We start from the raw sequence: 16726 nt of genomic DNA, 5'->3' as shown, positions 1-16726 counted from the left end.
TTGACAACACCGAATGTGGAAAAAGGCACACCAGAGTGCAGATGTGGTTTGTGGGTTCGTATGGACTTCCCTCATCAATGGGGAAATGGGGTTTAAGTCAGGCTTAGAAAACGAGAAAAATGCTTCAGGGACGTGACTAATGTTTCCAATGTGCACTACGCTACATAAACCCATTATGCGCTTTAATTTAATGTTCTCTATAAAGATTCAGGACCTGTCAGGAAAAGGAAAGAAACAAGCAATCCATCTTCAGTGAATTGTGAATAGATTTTTATATATTTTAAAATACACATTCACCGAAAACATGCTTTTCCCTTCATTCGATTTTCTCCACGGCCGGTCCATTCCCTATCTTGTGCTGCCACTACCCAGGCTGCTTGCGCCTCGTTTTGTTCAGTGAAATAAGACTAATGTGTTAAATATTTAACATTGCTAATTGATTCAACGTAAAGGAAAAGGGGGTAGATGCAGAGTGCCTCCCCAGTCCCCATCAGCAGACCCCGGCAAACAAGGCTGCAGAAAGTCTGAATGGAAGAGGATTCATCTCCGAAGATAAGGCAGCATTTCTTACAAGTGGTAATGGGCCCGAGGGGAAAGAATTAACGCGCACCTGGGAGCTGGAAAATTGAGTATTTCTGTAGAAAATTTGGCTTCCCCCCCTGAAAGCTTTTTGTTTTCAAGCTTCAGGTGTAGATTGGTAAATGACCAGGTGGACGTGGCCTTCCAACGATGTCCTCTCCTGTTGTAGGCTGGGAGCATTAAAACACTTACCTGTACTTCACTAAAGCAAGCTGAAATTTGCTGATGATTTTAATTGATGAGCGAGGAAGTAGAAACCCCAGTGGGTCAGTGAGAATTTTTCCATTATAAAAACATAACCTTTCAGAGAACACCCAATGGCAGCGAAATGTCAGGTGCCTGGAATTTTACAAAGGAAGGGAAGCAGATCTGTATTAACTTTCCTATAATAGGATTCTGAAACATGAATGTACACATATACCCCATTCTCTTTTATTTTTTTTTTTCAACGTTTATTTATTTTGGGGACAGAGAGAGACAGAGCATGAACGGGGGAGGGGCAGAGAGAGAGGGAGACACAGAATCGGAAACAGGCTCCAGGCTCTGAGCCATCAGCCCAGAGCCCGACGCGGGGCTCGAACTCCCGGACCGCGAGATCGTGACCTGGCTGAAGTCGGACGCTTAACCGACTGCGCCACCCAGGCGCCCCTCCCCATTCTCTTTTAAAGTTTGGCCGCTGTGTGTAGGTGAAAAGTAATTCTGACACGGGCATCAGTTTTGGCTTGGAATTTTTTTTTTTTTGTTTTTTTTATTTGGAGATGGCTAATGACATGTGAAGTGATTACCTGAGACCAGAAAATACAAATATTGTATCTAATGTGGATATTGGGAGTTAGCCTCTGCTATTTTTTCCTGTAGGAGATGTGATAGTGAATGGAGGTAGGAATACACTTATTCCAGTGGTTGTGGTCAGAAGTTGTAGGAACTAGAAAAACAAGCTGGTGAGATAAAGCCGAGGGGCTAACCACACAGAGTCTGTGATCTCCCCTGGGGAGACCCATGGATCGCCTTCAGTCAGGTTTGTGAGTCTCCCAAATTGCATGCCGTGTTCTGTGTGCATTTTTCTGGAAGGATCCATGTTTTAATAAGTCTTACAGGGTTAGCGCTCTGAAATCTACTCCTGCCAGCTGTCTTAAGTGCCTATTTTACAGGTTACCTTGGGCTTTTGTAGGTCAGGTCATATCTCACTTCCCCCCACCCCGCCCCGCTGCAGAGCAGAGTGATGTCCCTGCCTCTTTCCCCTTCCTCATTTCTGCCCTTTTTATCCTTTACCCCACTGCCTCTTATGTGTGAACCCTTGAAAAAAGGTCGATATAGGTGCTAGTTGTGTTGACCGATACACAACCTTGAAGGGCCTTCCTTAAGCCTTTCCTGCCTTCAAGTCCAACAAATAGACTCCCAGGCTGTGCTGGGACAGAACAATTAAGTCTTGTTAGATTACACCCCTTACCTTGTTGATACTCAGCTATTTCCCACCATAATGATGGTTTTGTGACTTCCTTTCTTTCCTCCCTCCTCCTCCTCCTCCACACCAAAAAGAAATTGTAGAATATTTAATAGGCTCCCGGGTCTCTGCTCTGGTGTTCTGCGTTTTCATTCAGTAGTAGATGAGACGCAGCGGATCAGCAGAGGCCGCGGATGCCGCCAGCCCACCTTGCTGAGCGCTGGTCGCTGGGGCGCGCAGACCTAAATCCCGGGAGCGCAGCGGCGCGGGTGGCGGGGCGCGGAGCAGGACGGCTGGCGGATAACCCGAGGGGCCCACGTTTGGCTGCTGGATGTCACGCAAGGTCACGTGCGAGGCCGTTGCTCTCCAGTGAGTGTAACTTCTGCCTGCCTTGCTCCTGCCTCTTGCTGCCGCGGATTTGCCCCGCTGAAGCGATCGGACCCTCAGTTTCGCCCCCTGTCCCCGTGCTGCGCGGAGGTACTCCTCAAGGTCACCGAGCAACACCACTGGGGCCCTTGGTTAAGCGTGCTCTTTACCGTCTGTGGCACCATTAACTTGTTTCCTTTTAAAAACTCCATTGCTTCTGCAGCACTGCTCCTGCCTTTTAGTGGGGGGTGGCTTTTTTTGGGTGGCACTCGTGCAGGCTCTTTTTCGGTTAAATGTTTCCCCCGTGTCTTGTCCTCAGATGCTTTCTTCTCTCATTTCCATGGGCGCCCGCTTTGGCATTCTTGACCTCATTCACTCCCACGGCTTCAAGGGCTGCTCTTTCCTGCTGGCCCCCCTTCCCCCCCCCCCCTTTTTTAAGCCTGAACTACATTGCCAACTGCCTGCTGTTATTGCCACCCCTTAGAGTCCCACTGTTCCCCAAACCTTCTCTTGTCTGAGACAGGACTTTCTCTCCCGATTCCCCATCTCTGTTCTCAAACAGGTAATAGATATACACCAAAAAGACAGAACCCCTAATTAGAAAGGCTGTGCCTGCAACCAGCACCCACGCCAAGTCCTAAGCCGGGTTTGTCCTTGTCCACGCCCTCTTTCCTTTCCTAGCAGTCCGTCCTTATAGGCAGCCCCACGCCTGAGTGTCCGCAGACCTCTTCATCTTCCTTCCGTGCCTCAGGCGTCACTCGTCCCCAGGTTCTCTTGACCTTTCTGATAAAACCTTTCTTACATCGGACTTCCCATTGCCACGGTTCAGGGTCAGCTATTTATTCCCTCGTGGCTTTTGTCCATACAGACCCCGTCTGTCCCATGTACTGCAGACCGATTTATCTTCCTTAATACTGGTCTTGTCCCTACCTGGCTCCAGATCTTCAGTGCTCTAAAAGCACATTTCTTTGGCCTGCTGGGCTCGCCAACTGCTCCCCCTGCCAGTCTTTGTCTCACTTTGCCATCCGTGGTTGGCAGCTGCTTACCCCTAAGAATATTTATCATTTATCTCTCCTTATATTGAGATACCGTTCACCCTTTACATTTCTATGTGAAGATGACGCCTTCCTCGATCCCCTTGGCTTCATCTGAACTCCTTATTCTTTAGATGTATAATATTCCATTTTGATTAGTTATTTGTTTCCATTTCATCGTACCAAACTATAAATATGGCCAGAATAGGAGCTTTATTATATATATGTAGCTACATTAATTTTATATGCCACCTAGCACAGTGCCGTTTACATGTTAGGGGTCCGATAAATATTTATTGAATGAATTAATGAACTCCCACACTGAAATCCTCTTTTAGGTTAGCAGTCTCTAACCCAGAGTTACTAAAGATCTGTTCCTACTAAAGATCTCTTGTCTAATTGTGTTCAGAGCGTTTCTACTTAGCCATGCAAATTAGCCTAAATTCATAGGCTCGGAACCTGAAATAAATTAATCCATATACTTGAAAGCAACCAGACTGTGGCTGTGTAAGGGTTTCGGTGAAAGAAAAATGGGGAATAGCCAGTGACCAAATGTCGATAGAAGTGATGTGCTCTTTTTTTCTTTCTGGTGTGTGGGCAGTATCCGGTGGCTTTCCCCTTCAGTCATCCTGGCCAGAAACACAGCAGCAGTGTTGAAAGAGCAGAGATGGGAGAGGATAGGACGATGCCTGACCATGCTAATTACTCAAACAGTTTCATTACTGCTGTTACCATTCTGTGCTCACCGTTTATTGTCCCTTTAAAAAAGACTGCGTGTAGTGCATCTGAAGATCTTTAGGGGGAATTCTGAAAACCCAGTGCAAAGTTAATGCGTGGCTTGCAGACCCTGAGACATGTTTCCTACAGCACTTGGTTCCTTGTGGGAGAGGATTTTGTCAAACTTCCCAGTCAGGCTGCGTGCGGCGGAGTCGTGTTGTTTCGGGCTATTTGTAAATATCGTATTGTGTGACACACTTGCTGCACCTGCAAAGCCTGGCCTTTGGGACTGATCTTAAGAGCTGTTTACAGTTGTGACAAACCAATACCCGTGGCCAACGGGAAGAGGTTTGCACTGGGGAGTGCGCCTCGATGAAAAGAACAGGAGCGGGTGTGTGGCCTTCTTAACCCTGTGCAGACTGGCTGGGCCCTAGCGTTTGGTGCCAGGAGATAAGATTGAGATGCTTAAAAAGCCCGAGCTTTGCTGGGAGCTTTCTCTAGAAACAGAATCTTCTTTGTGAGCCTACCTGCCAACGGGAGGGGAGGAAAAAAGGTGCCAGTGGTTCGGGTGGTGCTTTGCAGGTACCAAAGCATCCAAGTACATGTACGGTTCCAAAATTTAAATCCTATTTGTGGGAAATCAGTAGAGGGTTTAATAGAAGGTTAAACAAATTATACACATACACACAGAAAGTCTGGCCTGAGTGTGGAAAGGCCAGGAAGTCTGACTGTTATGGTGAAGTACTGGGAGGTAATTTATTTCTAAAATTTATTGAACCCACTGAAGCATAAGCGTGAGGATAAGAGAAACCGTATGCACATATGGTCCAGAATGAAATTCTTCAGATTTCCGAGATGGTTGCAACCAGTGACTAAGCCATTCTGAATTAACTTTGTGTGTGAAAGTCTTTCCAATTTAGTCTCTTCAGGTTCACAGCTGGTCCACGCCCCCCATTCCACTGGACTTTCCAGGAGGGAAGACCCTGCCTGCTCAGCCTGCCTCTCGCTGTTGGGGATGGTAGGGGTGGGTGGGGAGGAGAGCTCTGTGTCTCTTTTGGGGAGAGAAAGGCAGGTCTGAAAATCTTATTCCTAGCTTTTGGTTTTACTAGGGAAAATGTTAATTGCGACTTGGTAGTTACAAATGTTTTAGGAAATACAAAACTGTGACCAGACAACATGCTTATTTTGGGGGAGGGAGGTGCTTAAATTTCTCTGTTAAAGCTAAACCTTATGTTGGGTGGGGAGTGGGGGGAGTCAACGCAATAGATACATTTGTAGTAGAGAGTAATCTGCAGTAAGATCTAATCAGAGGAAGAATCTAAAGGGATCAGACCAGAGACAAATTGCCGACTGGGATACAGACGTGCATTGTGCAGCAATAACACTCCTTTCCATTCATTATTGCAGTTATAATTATGGAACCCAACATATTTAATTGGCGCGGTGTGCTCTTCTCTACTGAATAGATTGCATTGTTCCTGTTGAAAAAAAAACCCTCTGCATCCTGAATCCATGCACATGTTGCTCTTTGGCTCTCGAGAGGTTTCTTTGTTTACATGATGAGTGATTAACTGAATTGTGGAGTCTTGCTATGCGTCATCCGCGAAGATGAAGTTGAAAGGGGGGCTGGTATCTGCTCTGCCTTAACTTTGAAGGGCTTTGATTAATTAAAAAAAATCTATTAGATCTTTGAGTACGTAGGCCTTAACTTAGAAATCTGTAAATGTGGAAATAGCAATTGAGTTTGATATCTGGGCTGGCCTTTCATCTTCTTCCGGAGGATCTGGTAAAGGGAGAGATGTCTGGTGGGATGTTCCTGAGGTTGTGAGTTTCAGAAGCAGTGTTCCTGAAGACGTGCGGGCTTACCAAACCCCTATAAATGAGAGCAGTGCTAAGTGCGGATGGGGACAAAAGGGACCTTATGCGGGATTGGAGGCGAAGGCTAGGGACTGGTTTTCTAACTTGCAAGAAATGCGTGCGCGGACAGGGCAGGGTGTATCATCATGTGGTTGTTAGAGCTGACATTTGTGAACACACCCTGTCTGCCAGGTGTTTTGCATATTCACGGTCTCGCTGAATTCCACAACCTGACTCGTGTCTGTGATTATCCCCATTTCACTGATGAGGAAAGCGAGTCTTGGATGGATTACTTTATTTTCGGGTCTGGAGATCACACAGGTAACAAAGCTGGGCCTTGATCCCGGTTGCGTCTCACTGTTGAAGGCCTTGCCCCTTTTTGCTCTTTGCTGTAGAACATACTGGAAAGGCATCGCACACTGTTCTAAAGCCCGTAATTTTAGTCCTGTTGTTACTGCACATAAGCGTTTATGCTTTTGAAGATTGGAGCTTGACATGGTTTGGAGACTCTCCGGAGACTCGGAAGGGGTGCCGTTAGTGCCCCGGAACACCGGATTGTGGCTTTCTCGGCTAAGACTTCGAGGGGAATTGGAATGTGTGCCCAGAACTATTCTCTGCGAGTGCCACAGGTAGTCCTGCTGTTCTTGGATGCAGAAGGTCTCTAGTTCAATTTCTTGCTGGAATGGATTCTTCACAAATAAGGATAATCCTTCATTTGATGTTTCTTCACATGGATTCCTTCTGTATTCTGCACTGTCCACACTGGGCTTTGCAGTTTTTATATATTCTTGCCAGAATGCGCTTATTCATTAGCTGTTTTTATTAGTGTTACGGTTGAGATGACATTTTCCATTCTAAACTCCAATATTCTGTGGCTTTTAATTTTACAAAACAATTACCTATCAGGCTGAAACTCCTTAGGCTGGTTTTCGTCTCAGAGAGGAGATTTGGGGGGGAGGTTTTTAAAGTCTGTTCCACTTTCCTGGCAGCCTAGACATTTAGATTCATGTAAGTGCTCTTTAAATAAAGTTGCAATTGCTTAATTATTTAACCAAACGGGAGCTGAATTATTTAAGGATTTTTCTGGCAAGACCAAAGGTTCCAGATTTCTTCTCCTACCTCTTTACTCAGAAATTTTGGAATTTCTCCATTGTGTTTTGATCTGTCTGCAAATCGTAGGCACATTTTTTGGGGGAGCTCCTGTGTAGGTGAAGCCTGTGGATTTTAGAAGTCTAGTTTGAAATTTTAGTTTACACGCAAATGCTTATTTCAAGTTACGTCTTTTTAATGTAACATTATGGTTAGAATGAAGACTTCTATCAAATTCAATTTGTTGAGCACCTACAATGTGAAGAGGAGAGCAGCAGAGAGGAAAGAACAGTTGGGGACTGAAAGACCAGGGCTTAGATGCCGATCCTGGCATGTACGTGCCTCTGCCTTGAACTTTGTAGAGTTACTTGACCTCTCTGAGCGGATTTCCTCTTCTGCAGCCCACCTCATAGGATCGAGGAGGGGGTTAGGGAAATGTATGCAAAAGCCCTTTTAGTAGCTTGCATTAGTAGACACTGAGTATGTGTGAGTAGACAATGAAGTCTGTGCGAGGCACTGTGCCAACTTTGAGGAAATTCCGAGGTGGATAAGACCGAGGTTCCTGTCCTTACGGGGCGGCAAAGCGTTTTAAGCAGAAGGAACAGTAGGAGAAGAGTGGTAGATTTGGAACCGTGCAAGTCCTTTGGTTGTTTGGCTAACTGATGTTCCAGTGTGCCTAATTTTAACATTACTGTAATTGGAAATAGTAAATTGATGGGGTGTTTCTGAGGTTTAAAACACACGTGACGTGTGTTATTTCATTTGATCCTTGGAAAAAACCCTGTGAGGCAGACTGGGATTACCATCCCTACTTTATAAGGGATTTGAGTGATTTACCCAAAATCATAGGTAGTGGAAGGACCAGGATCAAAGCTCAGGTTTTTGCGTTTCCTGTGCATTGCTCTTCCCACTGTAACATGCGGCGGATCGTATGTCTTATCTATATACACAAGGGCTAAGCCTTTAATGGTAGTTTAATGAGACCTTAAGAATTTTCTTTTTGCTTAAACATTTTCACTCACACTCCTCTGATTTAAGATAAACTTACACAAAGTCAAATTGAGGTTATGCCTTGGCCTCTGTATGTATAATATCACTTGTGACCTTGTAGTTAAAAAAAAAAAAAAAAGTGTAGTTGTGTCCTCCCTCCTGCCATAACATTGAAGAGTCAAATTTTCACCTCCTGATTTTAAGTGAAGGTTCCATTTTGCATCAATATGTTTTGTACTATCTTACAGAATGGGCAGATCCCTGCTTGCACAGATTGCCACCCAGTTCCAACTATTCTTCTCCATTAGTGACAACAGTGCATCTCTGGGGGGAAGTGTTCTCTCTAAGGGCCCACATCTGCTTCACTAGACTTGACTCAAATGTGTTAGGTTTTTGCCGAAACTGTTAGGACTGTAGCTCTTCTGCCAGCATTGATTTTTAAATTTTTTTTTTTTAACGTTTTATTTATTTTTGGGACAGAGAGAGACAGAGCATGAACGGGGGAGGGGCAGAGAGAGAGGGAGACACAGAATCGGAAGCAGGCTCCAGGCTCTGAGCCATCAGCCCAGAGCCCGACGCGGGGCTCGAACTCATGGACTGCAAGATTGTGACCTGAGCCGAAGTCGGACGCTTAACCGACTGAGCCACCCAGGCGCCCCTGCCAGCATTGATTTTTAAAAGCGAATGCATGACCAAGAAACCACCCCTCCCCTCCCCAACCACCTTCGTTCTGTTTGCTGTCCAGGAAGTGTGCCACTGTTCCATCTACGGGATGTTCGACACGAAAGGTAGAAGCGTGGCTCCGCTTCTTACCGAATACTTAGCCTGAACCCTGAGGTTGCTTTTGGACCCTGCCAGTTATTGGCATTTCCAAATAAGCATGCAGAGTGTGAATGCTGTGTCAACTTGATCTTTGGATACGGAGTTGCTGTGAATGGAGAGAAATGCTAATGCGTTAGCGATCTGTAAAATATTTCACCATGTTGGGCACACAACAAATTAACAGGTTCTTTTCTCTCAGGAGGAAGAGCATTTGAAAAGACGGGTTTCTTTTGGTTTTGCAGGGAAGATAATTTAAAGTTGTTCTCTTCAGTTAAGGAAGAGGCTGCTTTGGTAGGAGCGTTGGCCGTGCTGGTCACAGAACCAGTGTGGCTTTCCTTGAATACTGAAAGGTTTTCTTAAGGTTCTGGACTCTGTTGGAACCTTTTCCACAGTTGAGTCATTGAACATTCCAGGGCTTTTGCTCACATTTTCAGATCTTAGAGTACATGTGGGAGTTTCCCCCCAGTCCCCGTCTTGATGTTTTGTTTTTTTTCCCCCCAGTTTTTTCTTTGAAGTACTTCTGTTAGAAATACTCCTCCCTTCCTGCATACACCTTGGCCGGGCCCCCCCCCCCCCCCGTATTTTCAAAATGCATTAAAGATTAGGAAAGAAATGATTGAATTTTTCATGGGCGGTTGCTCATGAGTTTTGGAGCTTTGTGTATGAATGAGACTTTCTGAATTTGTGTTTTGATTTTGCAATTGTGAAAAAAATGAAAGAACCTAGAGTTGGTAGCTCATGAGGTGCAGGAGGGATATTAATAAAGAGTCTGAAAAAGAAAGCGTAGAAAGAGCTGACTTCTCCTCCCTTCTGGAGCCCTTTCCATTCTTGGCCAGTTGGAGAAGTTATGCCAGCTCCATGGGATGGAAGGGAGGTCTGAAACGCTCTCCAGTTCAACTCTAAGGAGTTGAAAGTTTTTGTTTTGCGTGCCTTCTTAAAGGATGAACCAGCAAGAAAGCTGGGAGGGGCAGGGAAATGGTTTCTTCCTGAAATACCAGAAGATAGGGTGCAAGACTTGTCCCTCAGAAGGTGGCGGGGTGGGCGGACATACAATGTAAGCACCATAAGAGGCGCATCTTTTAGGAGATTTGCTTAAAGGAAGGGTCTCTGACCGTCTCCTGCGGTGCCCGACCTGAAATAAACTTGAGGAAGGATCCAGCCTTCTCAGCCTCACAAGGAGGGGGTGTGGCCTCGACGGTGGGCAACTAGATCCCCACGGACCTCGGATCCGGAATGGCAGGCGTGCACCGTGCGTCCCATCTCCTCCTGGACTGTAATGTGCTTTTTGGTTTGTCATTTTGCCAGGAGCTTTCAAGGAATTTGAAAGGGGCTATGATGTAGTGTCTTTCCATTTTATGAGGTTACACTGCAACTCTTTCCCTTGACCCTGTGGCAAAACTAGCTTCTTAGGGTTTGAAAATATTTTTTAAAATATAGCCCAGAAGTGAACATGAAACACTGAAGAGAAATGTCAGCCTGGCAGATTGGTCTGCTGCTGGAGGAGGGGCAGTCTGCTTCCACCTTGATTTACCTGGCAGGAAAGTATCTCTTGCACACACGGCTGAAGTTTTCCTTAAATTCCTCTGCTTTGAATTGTGTCTCTGGGAGCCATTCATCTTTGTCACCTGCTTTACGTCTGCTATTTTTAGCCAGGTGCCAAAGACCTGACAGCTTCCTCAAGTGAAGGATAAAGAATTAAGATCTGTTGTAAACAAAGGCTCATCGCGCAGTTTTGTTTTGTTTTGTTTGCTTTCCTGGTGGTTTTTTTGTTTTGTTTTGTTTTTGTTTGTTTTCTGTGAGAGCTTCCTTCAGGTTTTCCTTTGAGTTAACTTGAATCGCTTAGAACTGGAAGACTTACTTGGACTCTAGGAGAGACACCTGGGTCAGTTTTGTTTCCGAGTCCTTGGAGACACAAGGTCTTTTTTCTTAAAGAGCATTCTAATTTTTTTTTTCAACGTTTTTATTTATTTTTGGGACAGAGAGAGACAGAGCATGAACGGGGGAGGGACAGAGAGACAGGGAGACACAGAATCGGAAACAGGCTCCAGGCTCGGAGCCATCAGCCCAGAGCCCGACGCGGGGCTCGAACTCCCGGACCGCGAGATCGTGACCTGGCTGAAGTCGGACGCTTAACCGACTGCGCCACCCAGGCGCCCCTCTTAAAGAGCATTCTAGAAGTGACCAATAAAGGACACCTACTTCTGTTCCATCTTCATTTTCCTATCAAAATGCTAAGCTTACGTAGTCATTTAAAGAAATAAAAGTTGGGGGGAGTGCCTTTTAGATCTAGGAGGCTATCTAAGGTGATCTGTTTTGGAATATGCCTGTATTTGTTTAGCTCAATTGGTTAATCTTGGGGCTAAGGAATTCTAGTGTTTAAACTTCATCTTTTAGGCTGCAGCTTGGGAGAAGTGGATACTTATTTTAATGGTCAAGCGAGCTTGCCTCTTTGACTTGGATCCTTGAGAAGAAAGTAAGTTTTTGGTGTAACTCCTCATCACCTCTGGGAAGAAACCGTTCAAAGCCTGTACCCCACGATGAGTGCCTCTTCCTCTAATTACCAAGTAATTAGATGAAATTAATCCAACTAATTAATGTGATTTTATCATTCAAATGTTAGATGCTTATAGGTTTGGGGTTTTTGTTTTTTTTTTTACCTTTAAGAAGGTGAGGCTACCTCCTGAATCCTTTCTTCTATCTCCATGTTCATTCCTCCCATCTTCCTCCCCCTTAAAAATTATTTTGGAGGGGCACCTGGGTGTCTCAGTTGGTTTATTTAGCATCTGACTTCAGCTCAGGTCATGATCTCACGGCTCGTGAGTTCGAGCCCACATCGGGCTTTGTGCTGACAGCTCGGAGCTTGGAGCCTGCTTCGGATTCTATTTCTCCCTCTCTCTCTGCCCCTCCCCTGCTTATGGTCTCTCTCTCTCTCTCTCTCTCTCTCTCTCTCTCTCTCTCTCTTTCTCTCTCTCTCAAAAATAAATAAACATTAAAATTTTTTAAAAATTAATTTGGAGACTGAAGTACAATATTTCCCAGTAGGGCTATTTCTTTACCATATAAACTTACACTTTGCATTTTTCTTGATCTTTTGCAAGATCCAGTGAAAGATTACATATGCACTGAGCCCAGAAATTGTTTTTCATTCTATTGTTTGTCCAAGTTGAGTTTTGCACCGATCTTCTTTTTATCTCTCCATCTATGTTTGCAGGGCTCTCTGTTTCCCCCAAGTGTTAATGTAAACACATTTTATTTTGAGACAGATCAGTTCACTTCCCTCTGGAAATCCATTCCTATAATGTGGTAAACCTCAATATAACTCTCTGGTCCGAATGACATTTCATAACTGTGTACAAATCAAACATACTGTTGATATTAAATGACAACATGTAATGCTTATGTCAACAATTCACTTAAGTCTCCTTTCATTAAAATGCTCCTGATCTGGAGGGAAGCTGCTCATCTGAGCAGATGAAGCACTTGACTTTCACCTCTAGTTTCCAGGTTAGAGTACAGTTCGTGAGAGCTAGAATTCAGCTGGATTTCCTAGCTTCTGGCCAAGGGGATTAGAAGGGAAATCTGGCTCATGTAATTGGAGGAAACCTTGGGTCACCTAGACAAGACAGCATCAAAAGCCGAGCTTTTCGCTCTATTCCCTGTGTAAGTCAGCTTGTCTATGGGGAGGATTTTCCCCAGAAAACCTTTGAACCTCGAAAGTTACATAAGAAATTAACAGGGTTAAGAAAGTTGACACCTTTCACTATTGGAAGTATTCCCCCCCACCCCCCTTCTCCTTCACAACCGGCTTCCTGCCTTGAGGCTATTTTGGGAAACTTTTTGTTCTCTTCTAGCACTGGATGCACTCCTGTCCTCTCTTCCCAGGATTCTCTTGAGGGGACTGGCTTTTAATGTTTTCCAGACTGTAACCCGACGTACTGGTCCTTTGTACACGTGTACTCCTCTGACTGTTTCCCTGTAGTTAGGAAAGAAGTGCCCCCTGCCTCCAGTTAGGAACCCCTGTCTTCTGCCTAAATCAGCCGGGACCTGGGTACTTCCTGCACTTTCAGGGTCAAGGTATGGCCCCTTCAAGAAGAGCCTCTTTGTTGGGATTGCTGGTGTCTTAAGCTGAATCCAGTGGATATTTCATAACCGTCAGTGGTCTGTAGGGGACATTTGAATAAATAACAGTTATTGCTGCTCTATGAATAATCCGATAATGTTTTCGTTTTCATATAACTCACTGCAGTTGAGGGTTTGGCTGCAAATCAGCATTTAAATCCCAACACAGACTGCACCTCCGGTGGACCCTCAGCAAATGCAGGGCAGTAGGGAGGGGAACTGGAGCCGTGTGGCTGTGAGTAACTGACCTCTCTCTCTAACTGGCTGCAAGTGGTGAAAGCCTGGGATTGTGCTGAATTTTTACATACCTGTGTGAATGCACAAAGGCGCAGAGATAAATTACCACCCTTTCTGTAGTAGAACGGCCATAATGTGAAATAAGCGGCTGTTAGTGTTCTCTTAGGTCTTGATAACTTAGGGAAGGCAGATAATTAATACAAGTGAGATGACAGGGGGACATAATTGGCTGTGTATTACGAAGTTTAGACATTGTCCTCCCTTCTATCTCTGGGAGAAAGAAATTGCTCTGGCATATGTGTGCAGAAGACATAAAACTTGCTACAGCAGTATTTTTATTTCCAAATTATTCTTAAAGCTATTTAAAAGTCACCACAGAACGTGCTTTACAGAAGCAATTTCATGGCTCCTTTCGGTTTTTGTGTAAATCCAGATAACTGAAATGTTAGCCCTGATTCATTATTGAAAAGGAAGGAAGCACACCAGAGCTGCTGGTGAAGGCTGGGTGCGGCACAAAGGAGCTGGTGTGGGGAGGAGAGGCAGCGGCCAGGGGGGAGGGGGGGGGAGGACAGGGGGGGTGGGAAGCACCTCGTCAGCCTGTTTAGGTCCATCAAAGAATTTCTGTGGTGATTGGTAATGTCAGGGGCATTTGAAAGATGATCATTACTTGAGAAATTTTTCTGAACTGGAAACTTGCTAGCTTTGAGTCCCGTTAATACGCACTGGCAATGATGGCCATTTTCCATTCCATGAGATCAATTTGGAACTTGAGCATAATTTTATTTCTGCTTCACAGTTCTTAAAATCCTGTTTGGAGATGTCATTAGGAGGATAAGGGATGTAATGAAAAATACGTTTTCTCATGTACCAAATCAAAGTGTATAGTTATGGGGCTGGCTATCTATACTGAACAACAGTTAGCAAAATGAATCGTCTGCTTTCTGCATTTGGAGTTGTATAGTGTAAAATTCAATGAGACATTCAGTAACTGGAAAGATCACATCAACATCAAAGATGCATTTAGCCGGTTACCTCCTCCCGTATTACTAGAGTGGAAGCACAGTCTAGAACCAGGAATAAAAAACTCTGGATGGTTAAGAATTGCGGGCGGCATATTAGCGGGATGGAGTGTGCCTGGGAACCCAAACTTGAATATGGGTAGAAAGAAACAGACGGAAAGATGGGCCTTTGGGGACCGGTATTTTATTGGAACGGTACTCTTGGCAGCATCTTCCATTAAGGCCTGAAAGTTATCTTTTGAAACTGGCACCTGTCAGACTCCTCCTTAGGGCAGAGGACCATAATTTTTGGTGGTTGAATTTGCTAGGTCCAAAAAGAGTGACAGTGCCGGATTCCCACGTAGTGTGGAAACACACAGGGCGGGGTAAAAGGGGCTTCCTTTCTACCCAGAGTTTTTAACAGCTTTTCAGAGTGGGAGGTTATTCCATAAACAAATGAGTTAAATGAATGAATGAATGGACGAGTGAAAAAAAGGGCCAAGGTTTGTTCGTTTTCTGAACAGGTTTTGTTTTGCTCTAGAGAGACCTGGCAGAATCATGTTCTCCCTGGTATAAGATGAAAAAAATCCAACACAATGCACACTTCAGGGGTTGTGTGTATGTGTTCGTTTCACTGTAATATACAAGATTGTTGAACTCACTAGAATGTTCAGAACTATAAAGTTAAGCCGTTTTGAAATATTGCTCTGTTACACCATGGCTTAGGGAAATACATGTTTTCGTCTAAAACAGCGAGAACATTAAGTGATGACATTGCCGGGAAACGCACTTGGCCATCTCAGGCAGTGGTTGCAACTTTTAAGAATGCAAATACGAGAGACTGACAGTGGAAAATGACACGAAGCACACCTAATCTTGAATTTTCTTCCATCTGAGTTTTAAGTAGGGGCTGTTTCTGATTAGGGCTTTTCCAGGGGGATGAAACAGTTTTACAAGACTGACCTTAAGTGCAAAATGGATAGTAATTCAATGCCCTGAGGGGGCTTAAGAAATGAAGGTAACTTATTGGTTTTGGCAGGGAAGGGGTTGGCTGGTAAGACCACCAAGCCCCCTGAACTGAAAACGCTGACCAGCTGAGCAGAAAGCATGTGTGCTGTACCCAAGCATAATCATTATTTTCATTGGCAGGCTGCGTTGCTCACAGTTTTGGGTAGTCTGTCCGTTTTGTCAGTAATTTAATCTAGGTCAGAGGAGGCATGGGGTATGTAACTGCTTTTGTTGAGCATCCCTGCAGGCATCCCTGGCAGGGTCCGTTCCAACTTTTAATGAGGAGCCTTGCTTTATGTTGGGGTCCTGTGGTGGCTCACAGTATCTATTTTGGGGTGTTTTAAGATGGGGGTTGGCTCTTGAAATTGGACAAGGTGCCTGCCTAACAGATGAGATTTTTTTTTTTTTTCCTTCCTTGGTCTCTGCTCCTTGTTAAATTGATAATTAGGTGAGACTTTGAGACAGCAGTAAAAATACAGATGACATGGGATTGTGTCAGCTTTTCTTTTAGAGGAAGAATAATTGTGAGGATTGGAAATAAAGAATTTGAAGACAGGAACTTAATACGTCTGAGATCTTCTATATTTTTGTTATAATTTTATTTCACGATATGTGCCAACAATACATGACATCTTGAATAATGCGTTTTTATATTCCTTACCCAAGGATTAAGCAGGTACATTTACAAAGTGAGGAAATACATGTTGGCTTTGTAATGTTGCTACTCAACTCGCTGTGTTTCATTCTTTCCCTGGGAGTGGTGATCTCACCCTTGTCCCCAAAATATTCCTCAGTTAGTCTAGGATAGGTAACCTTCCCCGTGTTCTAGGATTTTTTTTCCCCCTGAAAATATTATGGTTTATTTACTTGAGAAATGAGGAAATAAAATGGCTACTCACATTTTTTTAAAGTTCCATATGCTAATGAATTTGATTCTTTCAATCATTTGGGGAATATCCTTGGCAAGTAAAAAGAAGGCATTTTCACACTTTGTCACATTGTTTTTAGGTCAATCAAGGAAGTTGCAGAAAGAATTTTGTAAGCTGCACGCTGAACAAGAGGATGCTTAATTGTGCGGCAGCCTTCATTGTCTCTAATCAGAAATTTGGTGGAAACTGTTGGGGCGTTCTTTTCTTATTCATTACTCCACTTACATTATATAGGGATTTTTGCAGTGCAGTAAGTTCATGTTCTGGTCAAAGCAGAATGAGAAAGGGAAAGGATTGTCTTTTAAGAATGGGGCTGAGAAGAACCCAGCGTTTACAGTTAGGATATGCAGTGCTGTATATCCAACAATAGCCGAGGAAACTCTATTAATCTGGGTCCAGTCAAGAGAGAAGCCACACGGTAGTTTGAACAGGAAAGCTCATGTATTCACCTTAACGGGGGTTTGGGGCAACAAGGGATTTGCTAGTGGGAAGCAAAGTGAAACGTAAAGAATATAGGAAGAGCAGTTAAAGAATATA

The 16726-nt window shown here is 44.3% G+C and overlaps 1 protein-coding gene across 12 annotated transcripts in view; it reads left to right on the top strand.

The window, feature by feature from the left end:
* The window catches only part of CADM1 (cell adhesion molecule 1), a 331439-nt gene that overhangs the window by 41330 nt on the left and 273383 nt on the right, over positions 1 to 16726 (top strand). For 5 of the 12 annotated variants that reach the window (XM_040483088.1, XM_040483085.1, XM_040483084.1 and 2 more), the window contains exon 1: positions 2203 to 2500. The exons of the other annotated variants lie outside the window; for them this stretch is intronic. In XM_040483088.1, the coding sequence (XP_040339022.1) occupies positions 2218 to 2500 (283 nt within the window). In that variant the 5' untranslated portion in view covers positions 2203 to 2217. Of the gene's footprint in view, positions 1 to 2202; positions 2501 to 16726 lie in introns of those variants that run through there. 12 annotated transcript variants of the gene reach the window in all.

Source organism: Herpailurus yagouaroundi, unplaced genomic scaffold, assembly GCF_014898765.1.
Source record: "Herpailurus yagouaroundi ecotype Mexico unplaced genomic scaffold, PumYag 161, whole genome shotgun sequence".
Classification (NCBI taxonomy): domain Eukaryota; kingdom Metazoa; phylum Chordata; class Mammalia; order Carnivora; family Felidae; genus Herpailurus; species Herpailurus yagouaroundi.
Note: the sequence above shows the minus strand (reverse complement) of the source record. Positions and strands in the feature narration are given on the sequence as shown.